The 22,772-nt window shown below is 39.3% G+C and overlaps 1 protein-coding gene across 3 annotated transcripts in view; it reads left to right on the top strand.

The window, feature by feature from the left end:
* The window catches only part of LOC128652161 (secreted frizzled-related protein 2-like), a 52,858-nt gene that overhangs the window by 5,594 nt on the left and 24,492 nt on the right, over positions 1–22,772 (top strand). For 2 of the 3 annotated variants that reach the window (XM_053705102.1, XM_053705103.1), the window contains exons 3-4: positions 7,768–8,276; positions 13,925–14,002. In XM_053705102.1, coding sequence (XP_053561077.1) covers positions 7,784–8,276; positions 13,925–14,002 — 571 coding nt within the window. In that variant the 5' untranslated portion in view covers positions 7,768–7,783. The remainder of the gene's footprint in view (positions 1–7,767; positions 8,277–13,924; positions 14,003–22,772) is intronic. The other variant, XM_053705104.1, reaches the window with a different exon arrangement.

The raw sequence follows: 22,772 nt of genomic DNA, 5'->3' as shown, positions 1-22,772 counted from the left end.
GCCACTGGTGGTGACTACTGATGATTTCAGATAGTTATGATAAGCAAAATGTATACAAATGATTCAAATAATTGTACCATCAGTGTGTTTAAAAGACCATTAAAGGGACAGAAATATGACAATTTAAATGTTCATGGGTGTTTTTAAATTTTATTATATCTTTATTTAAATCCAACAATGTGGGAAGATTACAATGAAAAAAAATGAAATAAAAAAGAATTGTCATCCGGTACATCATTGTACAATAATTTTACACGTGCAAACTTCATGTGTGCATGTACAGTCAATCTATACCACAATACTCTCATTTACAGCCACATTTTATATACAGACAAAGAAGGCTGATATTATTAAAGCTGATAGTTGCTAGATCATTGATACATAAATAGACGTGAAAAAAAAAGGAATAAAGAGAACAGAATATAACAACTCTTGCTGGCAGAATAAATATAAGAAAAGATAAAAATCATAGGCCTAGATTTAGAGTTCGGCGGTAGCCGTGAAAACCAGCGTTAGAGGCTCCTAACGCTGGTTTTAGGCTACCGCCGGTATTTGGAGTCAGTGATTAAAGGGTCTAACGCTCACTTTTCAGCCGCGACTTTTCCATACCGCAGATCCCCTTACGTCAATTGCGTATCCTATCTTTTCAATGGGATCTTTCTAACGCTGGTATTTAGAGTCGTTTCTGAAGTGAGCGTTAGAGCTCTAACGACAAAACTCCAGCCGCCGGAAAATAGCAGGAGTTAAGAGCTTTCTGGCTAACGCCGGTTTATAAAGCTCTTAACTACTGTACCCTAAAGTACACTAACACCCATAAACTACCTATGTACCCCTAAACCGAGGTCCCCCCACATCGCCGCCACTCGCTTAAAATTTTTTAACCCCTAATCTGCCGACCGCCACCTACGTTATACTTATGTACCCCTAATCTGCTGCCCCTAACACCGCCGACCCATATATTATATTTATTAACCCCTAATCTGCCCCCCTCAATGTCGCCGACACCTGCCTACACTTATTAACCCCTAATCTGCCGAGCGGACCTGAGCGCTACTATAATAAAGTAATTAACCCCTAATCCGCCTCACTAACCCTATCATAAATAGTATTAACCCCTAATCTGCCCTCCCTAACATCGCCGACGCCTAACTTCAATTATTAACCCCTAATCTGCCGACCGGAGCTCACCGCTATTCTAATAAATGTATTAACCCCTAAAGCTAAGTCTAACCCTAACACTAACACCCCCCTAAGTTAAATATAATTTAAATCTAACGAAATAAATTAACTCTTATTAAATAAATTTATTCCTATTTAAAGCTAAATACTTACCTGTAAAATAAATCCTAATATAGCTACAATATAAATTATAATTATATTATAGCTATTTTAGGATTAATATTTATTTTACAGGCAACTTGGTAATTATTTTAACCAGGTACAATAGCTATTAAATAGTTAAGAACTATTTAATAGTTACCTAGTTAAAATAATAACAAATTTACCTGTAAAATAAATCCTAACCTAAGTTATAATTAAACCTAAAACTACCCTATCAATAAATTAATTAAATAAACCACCTACAATTACCTACAATTAACCTAACACTACACTATCAATAAATAAATTAAATACAAATGCTACAAATAACTACAATTACATAAACTAACTAAAGTACAAAAAATAAAAAAGAACTAAGTTACAAAAAATAAAAAAATATTTACAAACATAAGAAAAATATTACAACAATTTTAAACTAATTACACCTACTCTAAGCCCCCTAATAAAATAACAAAGACCCCCAAAATAAAAAAATGCCCTACCCTATTCTAAATTAATACATTTAAAAGCTCTTTTGCCTGTAAAAAAAAAAATACAATACCCCCCCCCAACATTACAACCCACCACCCACATACCCCTAAACTAACCCAAACCCCCCTTAAATAAACCTAACACTAAGCCCCTGAAGATCTTCCTACCTTGTCTTCACCATACCAGGTTCACCGATCGGTCCAGAAGAGCTCCTCCGATGTCCTGATCCAAGCCCAAGCGGGGGGCTGAAGAGGTCCATGATCCAGCTGAAGTCTTCATCCAAGCGGGGCAGAAGAGTTCTTCCATCCGATTGAAGTCTTCATCCAAGCGGCATCCATCCGGAGCGAAGCGGCAGCATCCTGAAGACCTCCACCGCGGAACATCCATCCTGGCCGACGACTGAACGACGAATGACGGTTCCTTTAAATGACGTCATCCAAGATGGCGTCCCTCGAATTCCGATTGGCTGATGGGATTCTATCAGCCAATCGGAATTAAGGTAGGAATATTCTGATTGGCTGATGGAATCAGCCAATCAGAATCAAGTTCAATCCTATTGGCTGATCCAATCAGATTGAGCTCGCATTCTATTGGCTGTTCCGATCAGCCAATAGAATGCGAGCTCAATCTGATTGGCTGATTGGATCAGCCAATCGGATTGAACTTGATTCTGATTGGCTGATTCCATCAGCCAATCAGAATATTCCTACCTTAATTCCGATTGGCTGATAGAATCCTATCAGCCAATCGGAATTCGAGGGACGCCATCTTGGATGACGTCATTTAAAGGACCAGTCATTCGTCGTTCAGTCGTCGGCCAGGATGGATGTTCCGCGGTGGAGGTCTTCAGGATGCTGCCGCTTCGCTCCGGATGGATGCCGCTTGGATGAAGACTTCAATCGGATGGAAGAACTCTTCTGCCCCGCTTGGATGAAGACTTCAGCTGGATCATGGACCTCTTCAGCCCCCCGCTTGGGCTTGGATCAGGACATCGGAGGAGCTCTTCTGGACCGATCGGTGAACCTGGTATGGTGAAGACAAGGTAGGAAGATCTTCAGGGGCTTAGTGTTAGGTTTATTTAAGGGGGGTTTGGGTTAGATTAGGGGTTTGTGGGTGGTGGGTTGTAATGTTGGGGGGGGGGTATTGTATGTTTTTTTTTACAGGCAAAAGAGCTGATTTTCTTGGGGCATGCCCCGCAAAGGGCCCTGTTCAGGGCTGGTAAGGTAAAAGAGCTTTTAAATGTATTAATTTAGAATAGGGTAGGGCATTTTTTTATTTTGGGGGTCTTTGTTATTTTATTAGGGGGCTTAGAGTAGGTGTAATTAGTTTAAAATTGTTGTAATATTTTTCTTATGTTTGTAAATATTTTTTTATTTTTTGTAACGTAGTTCTTTTTTATTTTTTGTACTTTAGTTAGTTTATGTAATTGTAGTTATTTGTAGCATTTGTATTTAATTTATTTATTGATAGTGTAGTGTTAGGTTAATTGTAGGTAGTTTATTTAATTAATTTATTGATAGGGTAGTGTTAGGTTTAATTATAACTTAGGTTAGGATTTATTTTACAGGTAAATTTGTTATTATTTTAACTAGGTAACTATTAAATAGTTCTTAACTATTTAATAGCTATTGTACCTGGTTAAAATAATTACAAAGTTGCCTGTAAAATAAATATTAATCCTAAAATAGCTATAATATAATTATAATTTATATTGTAGCTATATTAGGATTTATTTTACAGGTAAGTATTTAGCTTTAAATAGGAATAATTTATTTAATAAGAGTTAATTTATTTCGTTAGATTTAAATTATATTTAACTTAGGGGGGTGTTAGTGTTAGGGTTAGACTTAGCTTTAGGGGTTAATACATTTATTAGAATAGCGGTGAGCTCCGGTCGGCAGATTAGGGGTTAATAATTGAAGTAAGGTGTCGGCGATGTTAGGGAGGGCAGATTAGGGGTTAATAACTTTATTATAGTAGCGCTCAGGTCCGCTCGGCAGATTAGGGGTTAATAAGTGTAGGCAGGTGTCGGCGACGTTGTGGGGGGCAGATTAGGGGTACATAAGGATAACGTAGGTGGCGGCGCTTTGCGGTCGGAAGATTAGGGGTTAATTATTGTAGGTAGCTGGCGGCGACGTTGTGGGGGGCAGGTTAGGGGTTAATAAATATAATATAGGGGTCGGCGATGTTAGGGCAGCAGATTAGGGGTACATAGGGATAACGTAGGTAGCGGCGGTTTATGGAGCGGAAGATTAGGGGTTAATAATATAATGCAGGGGTCAGCGATAGCGGGGGCGGCAGAATAGGGGTTAATAAGTGTAAGGTTAGGGGTGTTTAGACTCGGGGTACATGTTAGAGTGTTAGGTGCAGACGTAGGAAGTGTTTCCCCATAGGAAACAATGGGGCTGCGTTAGGAGCTGAATGCAGGTTTTTTTTCAGCTCAAACAGCCCCATTGTTTCCTATGGGAGAATCGTGCACGAGCACGTTTTTGAGGCTGGCCGCGTCCGTAAGCAACTCTGGTATCGAGAGTTGCATTTGCGGTAAAAATGCTCTACGCTCCTTTTTTGGAGCCTAACGCAGCATTTTTTTGAACTCTCGATACCAGAGTTAATTTTATGGTGCGGCCAGAAAAAAGCCTGCGGAGCGTTAACAGCCCATCTACCGCCAAACTCCAAATCTAGGCCATAGTTACCACAAATATGTACAAGTAGTATCACTATTATTCAGACCATTAAAGGGACAGAAATATGAAAATGTAAATGTTCATGGGTATTTTTAAATTTTAAATAGAAATATTTTTGCAATATGCTTCAATTAGCAAAAATGCTTCTAGTAAAAGCTATTACTTTTATTTGTGGCATACACACACATATGACGTGAGTACCGGGTGCACCAGCATTCAAACACCTCACCTTCTCAGAGAGTCAGTGATTACTGCTATAGCACACAAATTAAAGGGACAGTCAAGTCCAAAATAAACTTTCATGATTCAGATAGGGCATGTCATTTTAAACAACTTTCCAATTTACTTTAATCACTAATTTTGCTTTGTTCTCTTGGTATTCTTTGTTGAAAGCTAAACCTAGGTAGGCTCATATGCTAATTTCTTAGACCTTGAAGACCGCCTCTAATCTGAATGCATTTTGACAGTTTTTCATCACTAGAGGGCATTAGTTTGTGTGTGTCATATAAATAACATTGAGCTGACGCACGTGAGGTTACCTAGGAGTCAGCACTGATTGGGTAAAATTAAAGTCTGACAAAAGAACTGAAATAGAGGTTTAGATACAAGGTAATTACAGAGGTAAAATGTGTATTAATATAACTGTTGGTTATGCGAAACTGGGGGATGGGTACTTTTTTCTTTTTAAACAACAAAAATGCTGGTGTCAACTGTTCCTTTAAGTCTTCCCTGACACAATACACACAACTGGCCTCTCTCTAAACATGGTATTTAAATCCTGATCATCTAGTCAAAAGTAGCGTATGCGCGCATGCTGCTGAAACCGTGAAATAACTTTTACTAAAAGCATTTTTGCTAATATAAGTAGAATCATTGGTATAATATACTTCCAATTGAAATGCATTCACGCAAATTTCAATTTTGACATTTCTATCCCATTTTAAATACAGGAGATCTGCATAACCAAAAAAAAGCATAATAAAAATACAATGCAACAAAACAAAATGAGCAGATTTTTTTTTTCTGACCATTTTAAAGTTTCCTTTTTTTTTTTTTTTTTTGCAAGCTCTGTCTGAATCATATAAGTTTAATTTTGAATTTAGTGTCGTTTTAACAAGTACAATTTATGTACAGTAAAACCTCTTTACAATAAAACCAGGTAAACATCCTTTTGTCACTAACAGATATGGCAGCAACTATTTGTTACCAATAGATCTGACAAACCCTTTAGCTGTCTGATTGCTCTTTTCCTGTAATGGAGAAAAAAAAAAACCTCCCTCTTTTGCCAGAAGGCTTGAGTTTCCTAGTAACATAAGATCTAAGTGTTGAATTGCAATAATTTAATTTTCCAAGAAAGTTTGTGCAGCTCTTTATAGGACTGTAAACATTAGAAAACACAAGATGTAACTGCTGGTTATGACTTATTGGGGTTAACACTAACTAGGAATCCTACCCATCTGCTATTGTAAAGGAGCAGTAGTAAATGTGTTAAAAATGATATTCAGAATATGTCATGTGTAACAATAACCATGGGCTCGATTTATCAAGCTAGGGCGGACATATTTGCCCCTGTCCACCCCAGCCCGCCTGTGACGGGCAGCAATATGCTCCTGGAATTCAGCATTGTACAAGAGCGCTATTTTGCGCTTGCGTCCAACACCGCCCCCTGCCCGCAGTCAGCCAATCATATGCAGGCAGAAGCTGTCAATGTCCCTAGTCGGACGAGACCGGGGAGACTGAAATTCTCCACCTAAGAGAAGAGGGTAGGAAGCAGCGGTCTGATGAGCGCTGCTTGATGAATACTGACTGCAGTCGTAAGTAAGTGTTGATTTTAAAATACTAATGATGTTAGATGAACAGATTTAGCAAATTTAGAGAAACACGTATTACGTGTATTAAATTTAGAGAAACACGTATTAAATTTAGAGAAACACGTATTAAAGGAGGGGAATTTTGTTTCAAAATAAAATGATCTAACAAATCAGAGCGTTTCTTTAATTTTACACAAGATTGTCTCATTAAGAATTTACAGCAAAGATTAAAGGCATAGAGCGTTTGTGTGTGAATACATTAAACCTGTTTCTAGGATGGAAACTTAAACTGTTTGTTTTTGTTGTTTGTAAATTATATTTTTGCTCCTTGATGTACCCACTTGTTTCACTAATTGTTCACATCTACTACATGCTGCCACATTTATGAAAACCTTTTATAGTAATTAACTATTTTAACCTTAACACTTTGGGATTGTGATATAAAACATTTAATTATGGAACCCCCCCTCCCCCATCTTTCTTTTTATATTTTGCTCTTGTAATTTACTTTTTTTTCCCCCCCTCCAATTTTGAGGATTAGAAGCGCACGCTGCAGACTTCACAGGCTTGCCCTGCTACATACTGTATATATGTAATATGCCTTATTAGATCTGATTAGATGAACTATACAATCCATGTTTTGCTAACATAATGGCAGTGGGAAAACTGTCTCTGTTCAAGGTCTGGCTTTTAGCAAATAAGATTTCAATACATTCAAAACATTTTCACATTTAGTTGCTATGCTAAAGGGACAAGTTAAAGTCAAAATTAAACTTTCACTCTTTCAAATTTGCTTAATTCTTTTGATAACTTTTGTTGAAGGGTAAACATATTTTCATGACTTGGATAGAACACATCATTTTAAACAACTTTACAGTCTTCTTCTATTATCAAATGTGCTTTGTTCTCTTTGTATCCTTTGCTAAAGGAGCAGCATTGAACTACTGGCAGCTAGCTGAACACATCTAGTTAGCCAATCACAAGAGACAAATGATATGTGCGTTTTTTCAACAAGGGATACTAAGAGAATAAAGCACATTTGAAAATAAAAGGGAATTAAAATGATCTATATGAATCATGCAAGTTTAATTTTGACTTTCTTATCCCTTTTAAATAAGTTTTCCTTTAAGAAACCTGATATGTGCATGTCAAATAGCAAACTGAAAACTATTAAATGTGCTCTGCTAAACGGTCATGCAAGAAACCGCTAACTACTGGACAAGAAGAAAGCTGTGGGCGGAGCTTGTTGGTGATTATTTAAATGTTTCACTTGTTACAAGTTTATAGATGTGGTTGCACACTGCTTGCTATGTAACAATAAGTAATAAAGAACAAGTATTGGGTCTAGATTGTCCTTTTAAACTTTTCCAGTAGTTCTATATTTTCTTGAGATTTTGGTGTTTTTATTTTGCTAATTAATAACACAATAATATATATATTTTTTCTTTTTCTTTCTCTAGTATTCCTGTGTTCACCATGAAGTTCCTTGTGGTGATTTCCGTTTTGTTGGCCACCCTTGGCTATCTGTGTCCAGTAGATGGTTTTCCATTTATTCTCACACAACTGAGCACCCGAAAAAGTAGCTGCAAATCCATCCCTAGCAGCATGACCTTGTGCCACGCAGTGGGCTACAGTGAGATGCGCTTACCCAACTTACTGGGTCATGACACCATGAAAGAGGCTCTGCAACAGGCGGGCTCCTGGGTACCACTTCTCACTAAGCAGTGCCACGCCGACACCAAGAAATTCCTCTGCTCTCTGTTTGCTCCGGTTTGCTTGAGCGAACTGGAGGAAGCCGTTTACCCGTGCAGGTCCCTCTGTGAGGAGGTGAGGGATGGCTGCACCCCAGTTATGGCGGCTTTTGGGTTCCCATGGCCAGAGATGTTTAATTGTAGCCAATTTCCCCCTGGAAATGAGCTTTGTGTACCCCCTGCTGGTGGAGAGGACAAGTCCCAGGTAGTTAAGGAAGGTGAGTATTTACAGTAGCAAACACTGTGCATTTTTTATCTTAACTTTACTATAATGTATAAAAAAATTGCTGTTTTTTAGGTTTATTTTTCTACATGAAATATCTAAATTTGTCCTTTGAAACCACAACCCACTAAAATTGGTTGACCATACAGGGAAATCAGATCTCCTTTGTATCACTTTCTGTACACAAACATTCTTCTTCCTTTTATTTCTGTGGTCTGTATACAAAAGCTCAGAAAACAATTACAAATTATCATGTTATTACTTATTTCTCCTAACCCCCAACGGGAATATAATTTCTTCTGCGGGCTCTGTTTACACAGCTTTTCTATAAAAACTTGGAGTGTAGGAAGGGATAGCACAGGCAAAATCAGCTATTTAAAATGCTGAAATAAAGGTACATTCGCTATTTTTAAACCGTTGAATACACTCTCACAGGTAAAATAGATTATGGGGGGGGGGGGAAACACATTTAAAGAGGAGAAAATGTAGGGTACACTGTCCCTTTAAGGCATAATACAGAAAGTACTGAAAATGAATCAATATTACACAGGGGCATTATAATAAAGAATATGTTATCCTCTAGACTGAAATTGACAGTTTAAAATATATAGTAGAACTAGGGTTGCCACCCAATCAGTGTTTTACAGCTACAGCCAGTATTTACAGTAGCAAACACTGTGCATTTTTTATCTTAACTTTACTATAATGTATAAAAAATTGCTGTTTTTTAGGTTTATTTTTCTACATGAAATATCTAAATTTGTCCTTTGAAACCACAACCCACTAAAATTGGTTGACCATACAGGGAAATCAGATCTCCTTTGTATCACTTTCTGTACACAAACATTCTTCTTCCTTTTATTTCTGTGGTCTGTATACAAAAGCTCAGAAAACAATTACAAATTATCATGTTATTACTTATTTCTCCTAACCCCCAACGGGAATATAATTTCTTCTGCGGGCTCTGTTTACACAGCTTTTCTATAAAAACTTGGAGTGTAGGAAGGGATAGCACAGGCAAAATCAGCTATTTAAAATGCTGAAATAAAGGTACATTCGCTATTTTTAAACCGTTGAATACACTCTCACAGGTAAAATAGATTATGGGGGGGGGGAAACACATTTAAAGAGGAGAAAATGTAGGGTACACTGTCCCTTTAAGGCATAATACAGAAAGTACTGAAAATGAATCAATATTACACAGGGGCATTATAATAAAGAATATGTTATCCTCTAGACTGAAATTGACAGTTTAAAATATATAGTAGAACTAGGGTTGCCACCCAATCAGTGTTTTACAGCTACAACCAGTATTTTTAAAGGGACAGTCTACAATAGAATTGTTTTTGTTTTAAAAGATAGCTAATCCCTTTAAAACCCATTCTCCAGTTTTGCATAACCAGCACAGTTATATTACTATACGTTTTACCTCTGTGATTACCTTGTATCTAAGCCTCTTCTGACAGCCCCCTGATCACACGACTTTGTATTTATTATCTATTGACTTGTATTTTAGCCAATTAGTACTGTGTTGTGCTGACTCTTAAATAACTCTACGAGCGTTAACTCAATGTTTATCTATATGGCTCACATGAACTAGCAGTCTCCTGTTGTGGAAAGCTATTAAAAAAATAGATAAATAAATAGCCATGTGATCAGGGGGCTGTCAGAAGAGGTTTAGATACAAGTTAATCACAGAGGTTAAAAGTATATTAATATAACTGTGTTGGTTATGAAAAACTGGGGAATGGGTAATAAAGGGATTATCTATCTTTTTAAACAATAAACATGTTGGAGTTGACTGTCCCTTTAAATAAAAAAGCCTGGGGGAATACAAAGCTCTTAAAATCTGATTTAGAAAAATAAGAAATTCAGGAGCAAAAAGACATATTTGGGTCTGGTCCATCAGATCAGTAGTAAGACACTGTTACCATATAGCTTCTAGCAGGTTAGGTATACTGTAAGAGCAATATATCCAAAACTGCGGAGTCACCTGTTCAACTGTAAAGGAAGAACTAGGAGATAATGATGTATGTAGAAGAATAAAAAAACGTAGTAATTGCATCATTTTAAGAACCATGGCTGTCAATCTTCTGTGATCTGCCAGACACCGCTTATAAGAGCGGGAGGTTTATCAGTACATAGTAATGCAAACACAACCGCTTTCTGTGTTTATGTCTGGGAGAATAACCACTATTTTTACACCTTGGACCAAAATATTATGAACATTTTATTAATCGGACTGTCCATTTACTTAACCCCTTAATAACCACAGCACTTTTCCATTTTCAGTCCGTTTGGGACCGTCTATTTTTACGGTGTTTGTGTTAACTGTAATTTTCCTCTTACTCGTTTACTGTACCCACATATATTAGATACTGTTTTTCTCGCCATTAAATGAACTTTCTAAAGATACCATTATTTACATCATATCTTATAATTTACTATAAATTTTTTTATAAAATATGAGGAAAAAAATGGAAAAAAACACACTTTTTCTAATTTTGACCCCCAAAATCTGTTACACATCTACAACCACCAAAAAACACCCATGCTAAATAGTTTATACATTTTGTCCTGAGTTTAGAAATACCCAGTAGCACTTTGCTATTTCCAAAGCACTTTTTTTTTAAAAAAAAATTAGCGCTAGTTACATTAGAGCACTGATATCTGTCAGGAATCCCTGAATATCCATTGACATGTATATATTTTTTTTTAGTAGACATCCCAAAGTATTGATCTAGGCCCATTTTGGTATATTTCATGCCAGGAATCCCTGAATATCCATTGACATGTATATATTTTTTTTTAGAAGACATTCCAAAGTATTGATCTAGGCCCATTTTGGTATATTTCATGCCTCCATTTTACCGCCAAATGCGATCAAATAAAACAAATTGTTCACTTTTTCACAAATTTTTTCACAAACTTTAGGTTTCTCACTGAAATTATTTACAAACAGCTTGTGCAATAACGGCACAAATGGTTGTAAATGCTTCTCTGGGATCCCCTTTGTTTAGAAATAGCATACATATATGGCGTTGGCGTTGCTCTTTGGTAATTAGAAGGCTGCTAAATGCCACTGTGCACCACACGTGTATTATGCCCAGCAGTGAAGGGGTTAATTAGGGAGCATGTAGGGAGCTTTTTGGGGTAGTTTTAGCTTTAGTGTAGTGTAGTGTAGTAGACAACCCCAAGTATTGATCTAGGCCCATTTTGGTATATTTCATGCCACCATTTCACCACCAAATGCGATCAAATAAAAAAAAAAGTAAAATTTTTCACAATTTTAGTTTTCTCACTGAAATTATTTACAAACAGCTTGTGCAATTATGGCACAAATGGTTGTAAATGCTTCTCTGGGATCCACTTTGTTCAGAAATAGCAGACATATATGGCTTTGGCGTTGTTTTTAAGTAATTAGAAGGCCGCTAAATGCCGCTGCGCATCACACGTGTATTATGGCTAGCAGTGAAGGTGTTTTTACAGATGCTGCTCTGTGGGATCCCCACTTAGCCCCCAACCACCCTGATTCCCACCCCCAAACAGCTCTCTAACCCTCCCCCTCTAACTTATAAGGAGCCATCTTGGGTACTGGCAGCTGTCTGCCAGTATCCAGCTTACAAAAAAAGATTTATTTTTTATTTTATTTTTTCTGTAGTGTAGCTTACCCTCCCAGATCCCTTAGATCTTTTTTATTTTTATTTCCCTCTCCCCTCTCTCCCACTTTTCTTACAAATATTTTCTGTAGTGTAGCAGTTCCCAGGCCCCGGCCCCCCGTGCATGCGCATGTCCGTGCGTGCCCCCGGCTACCCCCCCACAATCCCGCCCCCCTCTGCATCATAGAAGCCATCGATGGCCGCCCACGTCGGCTCCCACCCACCAACGATTGCGGCCATCGATGTCTGGTGCAGAGATAGGCATCACTGCAATAACCGGAAAGCGGCTGGAAACGATCAGGATTTCTTCCACCGCTTTCCAAGATCGATGACGTGCAGGGTACGTCCTTGGTCGTTAAGTGTATTTTTTTTGGAGGACGTACCCTGCACGTCGTCGGTCGTTAAAGGGATATGAAACCCAAAAATGTTCTTTTGTGCTTCAGACAGAGTATACAATTTAAAAAAAGTTTCCAATTTACTTCTGTTATCAAATTTGCTTTGTTTCCATAGTATTCGTTATTGAATAGATACCTAGGTAGTTGTCTGTAGCACTACATAGCAGCAAACAGTGCTGCCACCTAGTGCTCTTGCAAATGGATAACATTCTTGCAAAACTGCTGCCATATAGTGCTCCTGTCCAGGCACGTGCACACTCCTGCGATTACGTCCCTTCTTTTCAACAAAAGCTACCAAGAGAACAAAAACATTTGATAATAGAAATAAGAAAGTTGTTTACAATTGGATGGTCTATATCAGTGTTTCCGAAACCCAGTCCTCAGGATTCTTAAACACATATTTATTATATCTTAACTAGAGCACAGGTGAACTGATCAGCTGATGGGTGAGAGCAGGTTGGTAACCATGGTTACTGATCAGCTGATGGGTGAGAGCAGGTTAGTAACCATGGTTACTAATCAGCTGATGGGTGAACTGATTATTTCACCTGAGCTCTAGTTAGGATATAATGAATATGTGGCCTATTAAGGTCCTGAGGACTGGAGTTGGGAAACACTGGTCCATATGAATCATGAAATAACGTTGGGTTTTATGTCCCTATAATAGAGTGCACAAGAATGTGCACAAGGTGCCAAGCCATCTAAACATGATGTAATCTTTACTGCTGTCACTTATTTCCGTCCTGCATCCTTAGGTCAGAAGAGCCCAGCCATTAGCCAGTAAACTGACCCAGATAGTTTTAGCTTTCACTACCATATCCCCCACTAGATTACACAGTACAGGCTTTTTTTTTTTTATGGGATATGAAACACAGAATTTTTCTTTCATGATTCAGACAGAGCATTTGATTTTAAACAACTTTCCAATTTACTTCTATTATCTAATTGGCTTCATTCTCTTGATATACTTACTTGAAAAGCATAACTAGGTAGGCTCAGGAGTACAAAAGAACAAATTTTGGTTTCATGTCCATTTAATGTTTTAGACCACTCAACAAATACTTAACGCTTTACAAACCTCAGGAGTGTGGTGGAGAAGTTGGCAATGGGCACCCAGGGTCCAAATTTATTGACTTATTATTTTTGTTCACAAATGGAGGTGGCACTTGATGTCGAAACCATATTTTTGGGGCTATTCCAGATCCAGTAGACATTACACTTTAGGCCAGGAATGGACAAGTGAGAGCCCCATCATTTTCATCAGAGTTGTTTCACGGTTACCTCAAGAAAGCAAATATTGTCCTTATTACCCCAGAACATAATGTAATACCGGTCTACTTTCCCTCCTCTTCACACCTGACCATATATATTAGCATCACTCTCAATACTATGAATAGATCAGTCATCTGTGGTTGTATATCCTTAATGTATAGGTGTTTAATCCCATTTATTTAGTTATTAGGGTAGCTGGTCCTATAGCTCATCCTTACAGGGTTTTCAGACTGTAGTTCATACTTTTAAGGTTACTTACAGACTTGATCTTTGTTTCCTGATCCCAGTGTTTCCAGATATGTTCTCTTTGTCCCCAGAAGTCCAGTGTGCTGCGTGCCAAATCCTTGGGGACCCTGATAAGGAGTTCCTGCAGGGTTTCTGCTCTCAAGATTTTGGTGAGTACTTGCATATCTCGCTAACTTTTATATTTAGGTGTCATGATATTGGCTCCGTAAGATGATTCCCCTAGCCGTTAATTAAAAAAAGATAAGAAAGTGCCTCTGTGCACTATCTTATTGTGTATGACATCATTATGTACTGTGTGCTGATGTCACTGTCAGATCACCATCGGGGTGAAAAGAAGGTCTTTCTTCATTCTTCCACTATACTAATGAGTAATATGTGCAGTATAAATAGCCACACATTGCAGTGCAGAGGTCAACAATGGGCTATACTTAGCAAAGAATTGGTTAAAACAAAATAAACGTGACTTAAAAACACCCTCTTTATAAAGTGACTATCTCAGAAGTTGCCATAAAGGAGATAGAGATATTTTTAATAATATATTTAGCGTGTTAGAAGTAGTAGCTGCATTTCCTAGCAGATACTGTGATTCCAATGGAGAACCTTATTTATTTTGTTTTCTACATGTTCTATGTGTCACATCTTCTGCACCATCCGTGTAGTTTTTACAGGATTGCACAATACTACAGGACTGAGCTCAATAGCTCGGCTAGATTTTGAGTTTTGTCGGTAACGACCCACGTATCTAACGCTGGCTTTTTTCTGGCCGCACCTTTAAAATAACTCTGGTATTGAGAGTCCACAGAATGGCTGCGTTAGGCTCCAAAAAAGGAGCGTAGAGCATATTTAATGCAACTTCAACTCTCGATACCAGCGGTGCTTACAAACGCGGCCAGCCTCAAAAACGTGCTCGTGCACGATTCCCCCATAGGAAACAATGGGGCTGTTTGAGCTGAAAAAAAAACCTAACACCTGCAAAAAAGCCGCGTTCAGCTCCTAACGCAGCCCCATTGTTTCCTATCGGGAAACACTTCCTACGTCTGCACACTCTAACATGTACCCCGAGTCTAAACACCCCTAACTTTACACTTATTAACCCCTATTCTGCCGCCCCCGCTATCGCTGACCCCTGTATATTATTTTTAACCCCTAATCTGCCGCTCCGTAAACCGCCGCTACTTACATTATCCCTATGTACCCCTAATCTGCCCCCCACAACGTCGCCTCCACCTGCCTACACTTATTAACCCCTAATCTGCCGAGCAGACCGCACCGCTATTATTATAAAGTTATTAACCCCTAATCCGCCTCACTAACCCTATAATAAATAGTATTAACCCCTAATCTGCCATCCCTAACATCGCCGACACCTAACTTCAAACATTAACCCCTAATCTGCCGACCGGAGCTCACCGCTATTCTAATAAATGTATTAACCCCTAAAGCTAAGTCTAACCCTAACACTAACACCCCCCTAAGTTAAATATAATTTAAATCTAACTAAATTAATTAACTCTTCTTAAATAAATTATTCCTATTTAAAGCTAAACACCTGTAAAATAAATCCTAATATAGCTACAATATAAATTATAATTATATTATAGCTATTTTAGGATTAATATTTATTTTACAGGTAACTTTGTATTTATTTTAACCAGGTACAATAGCTATTAAATAGTTAAGAACTATTTAATAGCTAAAATAGTTAAAATAATTACAAATTTACCTGTAAAATAAATCCTAACCTAAGTTACAATTAAACCTAACACTACACTATCAATAAATAAATTAAATAAACTACCTATAATTATCTACAATTAAACCTAACACTACACTATCAATAAATAAATTAAATACAATTCCTACAAATAAATACAATGAAATAAACTAACTAAAGTATAAAAAAGAACTAAGTTACAAAAAATAAAAAAATATTTACAAACATCAGAAAAATATTACAACAATTTTAAACTAATTACACCTACTCTAAGCCCCCTAATAAAATAACAAAGCCCCCCAAAATAAAAAAATGCCCTACCCTATTCTAAATTACTAAAGTTCAAAGCTCTTTTACCTTACCAGCCCTGAACAGGGCCCTTTGCGGGGCATGCCCCAAGAAGTTCAGCACTTTTGCCTGTAAAAAAAAAAAACATACAATAACCCCCCCAACATTACAACCCACCACCCACATACCCCTAATCTAACCCAAACCCCCCTTAAATAAACCTTGAAGATCTTCCTACCTTATCTTCACCATACCAGGTTCACCGACCAATCCAGAAGAGCTCCTCCGATGTCCTGATCCAAGCCCAAGCGGGGGGCTGAAGAGGTCCATAATCCGGCTGAAGTCTTCATCCAAGCGGGAGCTGAAGAGGTCCATGATCCGGATGAAGTCTTCTATCAACGGCATCTTCAATCTTCTTTCTTCGGGAGCCATCATCTTCCATCCGACGCGGAACATCCTCTTCTCCCGACGCCTACTAGCCGAATGACGGTTCCTTTAAATGACGTCATCCAAGATGGCGTCCCTCGAATTCCGATTGGCTGATAGGATTCTATCAGCCAATCGGAATTAAGGTAGGAATATTCTGATTGGCTGATGGAATCAGCCAATCAGAATCAAGTTCAATCCGATTGGCTGATTCAATCAGATTGAGCTCGCATTCTATTGGCTGTTCCGATCAGCCAATAGAATGCAAGCTCAATCTGATTGGCTGATCGGAATATCAGCCAATCAGAATATTCCTACCTTAATTCCGATTGGCTGATAGAATCCTATCAGCCAATCGGAATTCGAGGGACGCAATCTTGGATGAAGTCATTTAAAGGAACCGTCATTCGGCTAGTAGGCGTCGGGAGAAGAGGATGTTCCGTGTCGGATGGAAGATGATGGCTCCCGAAGAAAGAAGATTGAAGATGCCGTTGATAGAAGACTTCATCCGGATCATGGACCTCTTCAGCTCCCGCTTGGATGAAGACTTCAGCCGGATCATGGACCTCTTCAGCTCCCGCTTGGATGAAGACTTCAGCCGGATCATGGACCTCTTCAGCTCCCGCTTGGATGATGACTTCAGCCGGATCATGGACCTATTCAGCCTCCCGCTTGGGCTTGGATCAGGACATCGGAGGAGCTCTTCTGGATCGATCGGTGAACCTGGTATGGTGAAGATAAGGTAGGAAGATCTTCAGGGGCTTAGTGTTAGGTTTATTTAAGGGGGGTTTGGGTTAGATTAGGGGTATGTGGGTGGTGGGTTGTAATGTTGGGGGGTATTGTATGTTTTTTTTTTACAGGCAAAAGAGCTGAACTTCTTGGGGTATGCCCCGCAAAGGGCCCTGTTCAGGGCTGGTAAGGTAAAAGAGCTTTGAACTTTAGTAATTTTGAATAGGGTAGGGCATTTTTTTTATTTTGGGGGGATTTGTTATTTTATTAGGGGGCTTAGAGTAGGTGTAATTAGTTTAAAATTGTTGTAATATTTTTCTGATGTTTGTAAATATTTTTTTATTTTTTGTAACTTAGTTCTTTTTTATTTTTTGTACTTTAGTTAGTTTATTTCATTGTATTTATTTGTAGGAATTGTATTTAATTTATTTATTGATAGTGTAGTGTTAGGTTTAATTGTAGATAATTATAGGTATTTTATTTAATTTATTTATTGATAGTGTAGTGTTAGGTTTAATTGTAACTTAGGTTAGGATTTATTTTACAGGTAATTTTGTAATTATTTTAACTATTTTAGCTATTAAATAGTTCTTAACTATTTAATAGCTATTGTACCTGGTTAAAATAAATACAAAGTTACCTGTAAAATAAATATTAATCCTAAAATAGCTATAATATAATTTATATTGTAGCTATATTAGGATTTATTTTACAGGTAAGTATTTAGCTTTAAATAGGAATAATTTATTTAATAAGAGTTAATTAATTTCGTTAGATTTAAATTATATTTAACTTAGGGGGGTGTTAGTGTTAGGGTTAGACTTAGCTTTAGGGGTTAATACATTTATTAGAATAGCGGTGAGCTCCGGTCGGCAGATTAGGGGTTAATGTTTGAAGTTAGGTGTCGGCGAGGTTAGGGAGGGCAGATTAGGGGTTAATACTATTTATTATAGGGTTAGTGAGGCGGATTAGGGGTTAATAACTTTATTATAATAGCGGTGCGGTCCGGTCGGCAGATTAGGGGTTAATAAGTGTAGGCAGGTGGAGGCGACGTTGAGGGCGGCAGATTAGGGGTTAATAAATATAATATAGCGGTCGGCGGTGTTAGGGGCAGCAGATTAGGGGTACATAGCTATAATGTAGGTGGCGGCGCTTTGCGGTCGGCAGATTAGGGGTTAATTATTGTAGGTAGATGGCGGCGACGTTGTGGGGGGCAGGTTAGGGGTTAATAAATATAATACAGGGGTCGGCGGGGGGCAGCAGATTAGGGGTACATACGTATAACGTAGGTGGCGGTCGGCAGATTAGGGGTTAAAAAATGTAATCGAGTGGCGGCGATGTGGGGGGACCTCGGTTTAGGGGTACATAGGTAGTTTATGGGTGTTAGTGTACTTTAGAGCACAGTAGTTAAGAGCTTTATAAACCGGCGTTAGCCCAGAAAGCTCTTAACTACTGACTTTTTTTCTGCGGCTGGAGTTTTGTCGTTAGATTTCTAACGCTCACTTCAGACACGACTCTAAATACCGGAGTTAGAAAGATCCCATTGAAAAGATAGGATACGCAAATGACGTAAGGGGATCTGCGGTATGGAAAAGTCGCGGCTGAAAAGTGAGCGTTAGACCCTTTTTTGACTGACTCCAAATACCGGCGGTAGCCTAAAACCAGCGTTAGGAGCCTCTAACGCTGGTTTTCACGGCTACCGCCAAACTCCAAATCTAGGCCGCTGATTGCAAATGGCTCATTTGGGGTATTATTGCATTTGGAACAGAGATTGTTTTAGTCTTAGCTTAACATGTCAGCAGAAATCTTGTTCTATATTCCAAACTAGACTATAGACCTCTAAATAAACCATTTTATAGTTTCACCACAAGTAAGTTTTTAGAGGGGCAGTCTATTTGAAAATGTTAATTTTTTTAAAAAAAAGCTAATCCCTTTATTACCTATCATGAGATGCAGAACACAGCATAGAAGGTACAACGCTATTTTATTGCAGAGCATAGAAGTAAACAGTTTGTACAACACATCTAACTTATTAACTGTGACATAGACTATAATGGCTATAAGCCACGCCCCTATCTGGTGACGTCACCTCCCACTCTCATCACATCTTCCCCCTTTTCAAAGGACAAAGCATACATTTTTTTTTTTTTTTTTTTTATTTTTTTTTTAGAGTACAACAAATAACAAGGTATACAAGAAAATAGTTTTGTTTAGTGTACAACAAATAACAAGTTAAAGAAATCATATATGAACAACAAGAAATAAAATCCTGACTTGAACATCGGGGTAGACTACCCTAGTTCACAGTGACTATGAGATTATTCTGCCCATTTGTCTGGTCACTGCTCTAACTACAGTGCTAATCCCAGTAGCGGGCTGAAAGTTTCACAGCTCTTCCATTTGACGTAATTTTACATGAACTGTCCTCTGATACAGAAGAAGTTGATTGAGTCTGCTGGAAGCAAATAAGTATCCCCACTGTGGTCTTGCTGAGGGGAAGGTACCCCTTTTAAAACAGGGGATCCCACGGGGTGTGGCTCTGAGGCATCCAGCCCCAAACTCTCAGGTACTGGCTAAAGATGTTTTCTATTTCGACGTGACTGTCCCTCCTTCAGTAAGGACTACATAAGACCTTGGTTCTAGAGAGCGTCCCATTACCGTAGCAGGCGTCTTCCATTTCTTCTCATCATCCAGCTTAACTCTGACATTTTGGCCCACTTTCAGCTCCTGCAAGGGCCTCACAGAGTGTTTTCTGTTGTAGAAGAATCGATAGCCCATTTTTGCCTCTTCATCCCTCCTGAGGACCTTGTCCCGAGGAACAGAGCGGGTTGGCTGGAAAACACCCACAGATGGTAGTGTAGTGCGGATCTGTCGTCCTAGCATCAACTGTGCCGGGCTAAAACCTGTGGCTCGGATGGGAGTCTCCCTATAGGCCAAGAGAGCTAGGTACGGCTCAGATTGCTTCAAAATGAACTTTGTTGTTTGAACTACCCTTTCAGCCATTCCATTGGCCTGCGGGTAATGTGGAGTTGATGTAGAATGGACAAAATCCTATTCGCTGCTGAAAGAACTGAACTCCATGGAAGCAAACTGCATTCCGTTATCACTCACTAACTCCATTGGTATGCCTCCCCGGGCAAACAAGCTCTTTAGATGAGTGATAACTTCTTGACTGGTGATCTCATTCAAGGGTGCAATCTCCAAATACCTGGAATAGTAGTCAATCACGACTAGGTACTTTTTTCTGCAGCTATGTTCTGCCATGGGCCTGCAGGCAGCAGGGTAAAAATCAAGGGTCTCCCTTCTCTGAGTTGGCCGATGTTCCCAGCAAAAGGCACATTTTGACATGTGGCTTGCAATGTCGGAACTGACCCAAGGCCACCATACCGCCGTAGCTGCCCTTTCTCTGCACTTTGTAATGCTCAAGTGGCCATCATGAATCCTGCTTAAAATCTCCTGCCACATGCAAACTGGAATGAAAATGCGGTCTTGGAACAGCACTAACCTTCTTTTATGTACTTAATAACTTCTTGAAGGTCTGTATCTAAACATGTCTCCTTTCTTATTTGCTCTAGCTTTCCTGCCGAAATGGATTTGGATGCCAGAACTGAATCCACATATACCTTCACATCTGATTTTGTTGAAGATTCATCAGCAGCAGCCAGCGGGAGCCTGGAAAGTGTATCTGCCAGTACCAGTTGTTTCCCCGGCCCATGCACTGCCTGAACATTGAACCTGAGCAGCCTCATCAGAAGTCTACGGCATCTTAGTTTTTTTTTGTCTATCATAGGAGTTGATTAGAGGGACTAGCGGTTTATGGTCAGTCTCCAGACTAAATTTCTCTAAACACCCTAGGTAACACTGAAAGCGCTCACAAGCCCAAACTGCAGCCAGGCACTCTGACTCTGCAGCCGTCAGTGTACGAGAACAGTAGGCGATGGGCTGTAGTTTGTTCTCATTTAGCTGCCGGAGGGCGGCCCCTAGCCCATAATTGCTTGCATCAGCACTAACCACAGTCTTTTTAGAAGGGTCGTAGAACCCTAACACTGGAGCAGACCCCAGCAAGGACTTGACCTGTACTAAAGCTTCTTTCAGTGGAGGACCCTAGACCCAGGCAACATATTTTTTCAACAACTCTGTGATAGAGTGTAGTACTGGAAGGAACCTGCCCACATAATTCACAAGGCCCAATATTTGTCTCGGCTCATGTACATCAGAAGGACTTTTCATCTGTTCAATTTCAAGGATTTTATCAGGGTCCGGCTTGATGCCATCTCCATTGATGATATGCCCAAAGTAACATAACTCAGATGTTCTAAAATGGCATTCCTCTTTATTTAATTTCAGCCCGGACTCTCTAATGGTCTACAGCACACAGCTCAATCGCTGATCATGTTCTTCCAATGTACACTAAAGTGTAGTCCATGACGACTGCTGTGCCCTCGTGGTCCCTTAGGAGGGAACTTTTCTTGCTTTGAAAGAATTCAGGAGCAGAGGATATCCCAAAGGGGAGTCTGCAGAAGCAAAACCGACCTACTGGTGTAATGAAGGTAGTCAGTTTGCGGCACTGGATCTAGAGGTATCTGCCAGAAGCCGTTGGAAGCATCCAGCATTTTTCTTCGCAACAGGCACAATGGGGTCACACCAGTCAATTGCTTCAACAACCTCTTCAATAACTCCCATATTATTCATACGCAGAAGTTCCTTCTCCACTTGAGGCATGAGCGGGAACGGAATTCTACGAGGAGTGGTAATGCTGTATGGGACTGCATCACTTTTAAGTGATATTCGGACTGGGTTGCAATTCAGTAGGCCCAATTCACCAAACATCTCTTCCGAAATCTCATTCACTCTGGCGACAATGCCCATGTTTCTGATTCAGGGAAGATGATGCAACCTGATTCTGATATGTCTACATTTAAATTTAAGCTTGAACACCTCCGCGTGTTGCTCAGGGAGGTTTTAGCTGCTCTGAATGACTGTGATACAATTGCAGTGCCAGAGAAATTGTGTAGACTGGATAAATACTATGCAGTGCCGGCGTGTACTGATGTTTTTCCAATACCTAAAAGGTTTACAGAAATTGTTACTAAGGAATGGGATAGACAAGGTGTGTCGTTCTCTCCCCCTCCTATTTTTAGAAAAATGTTTCCAATAGACGCCACCACACGGGACTTATGGCAGACAGTTCCTAAGGTGGAGGGAGCAGTTTCTACTCTAGCAAAACGTACTACTATCCCTGTCGAGGACAGTTGTGCTTTCTTGGATCCAATGGATAAAAAGTTAGAGGGTTACCTTAAGAAAATGTTTATTCAACAAGGTTTTATCCTACAGCCCCTTGCATGCATTGCTCCTGTCACTGCTGCTGCGGCGTTCTGGTTTGAGTCTCTGGAAGAGGCCTTACAGGTAGCGACTCCATTGGATGACATACTTGGCAAGCTTAGAGCACTTAAGCTAGCCAATTCTTTTGTTTCTGATATAATTGTTCATTTGACTAAACTAACGGCTAAGAATTCTGGATTTGCTATACAGGCGCGCAGAGTGCTATGGCTTAAATCATGGTCAGCTGACGTTACTTCAAAGTCTAAGCTGCTTAACATTCCCTTCAAGGGGCAGACCCTATTCGGGCCTGGTTTGAAGGAGATTATTGCTGATATCACTGGAGGAAAAGGTCATGCCCTTCCTCAGGATAGGTCCAAATCAAGGGCCAAACAGTCTAATTTTCATGCCTTTCAAAACTTCAAGGCAAGTGCGGCATCAAC

This window comes from Bombina bombina, chromosome 3 (genome assembly GCF_027579735.1).
Source record: "Bombina bombina isolate aBomBom1 chromosome 3, aBomBom1.pri, whole genome shotgun sequence".
NCBI lineage: Eukaryota > Metazoa > Chordata > Amphibia > Anura > Bombinatoridae > Bombina > Bombina bombina.
This window is presented reverse-complemented; position numbering and strand designations above follow the sequence as displayed.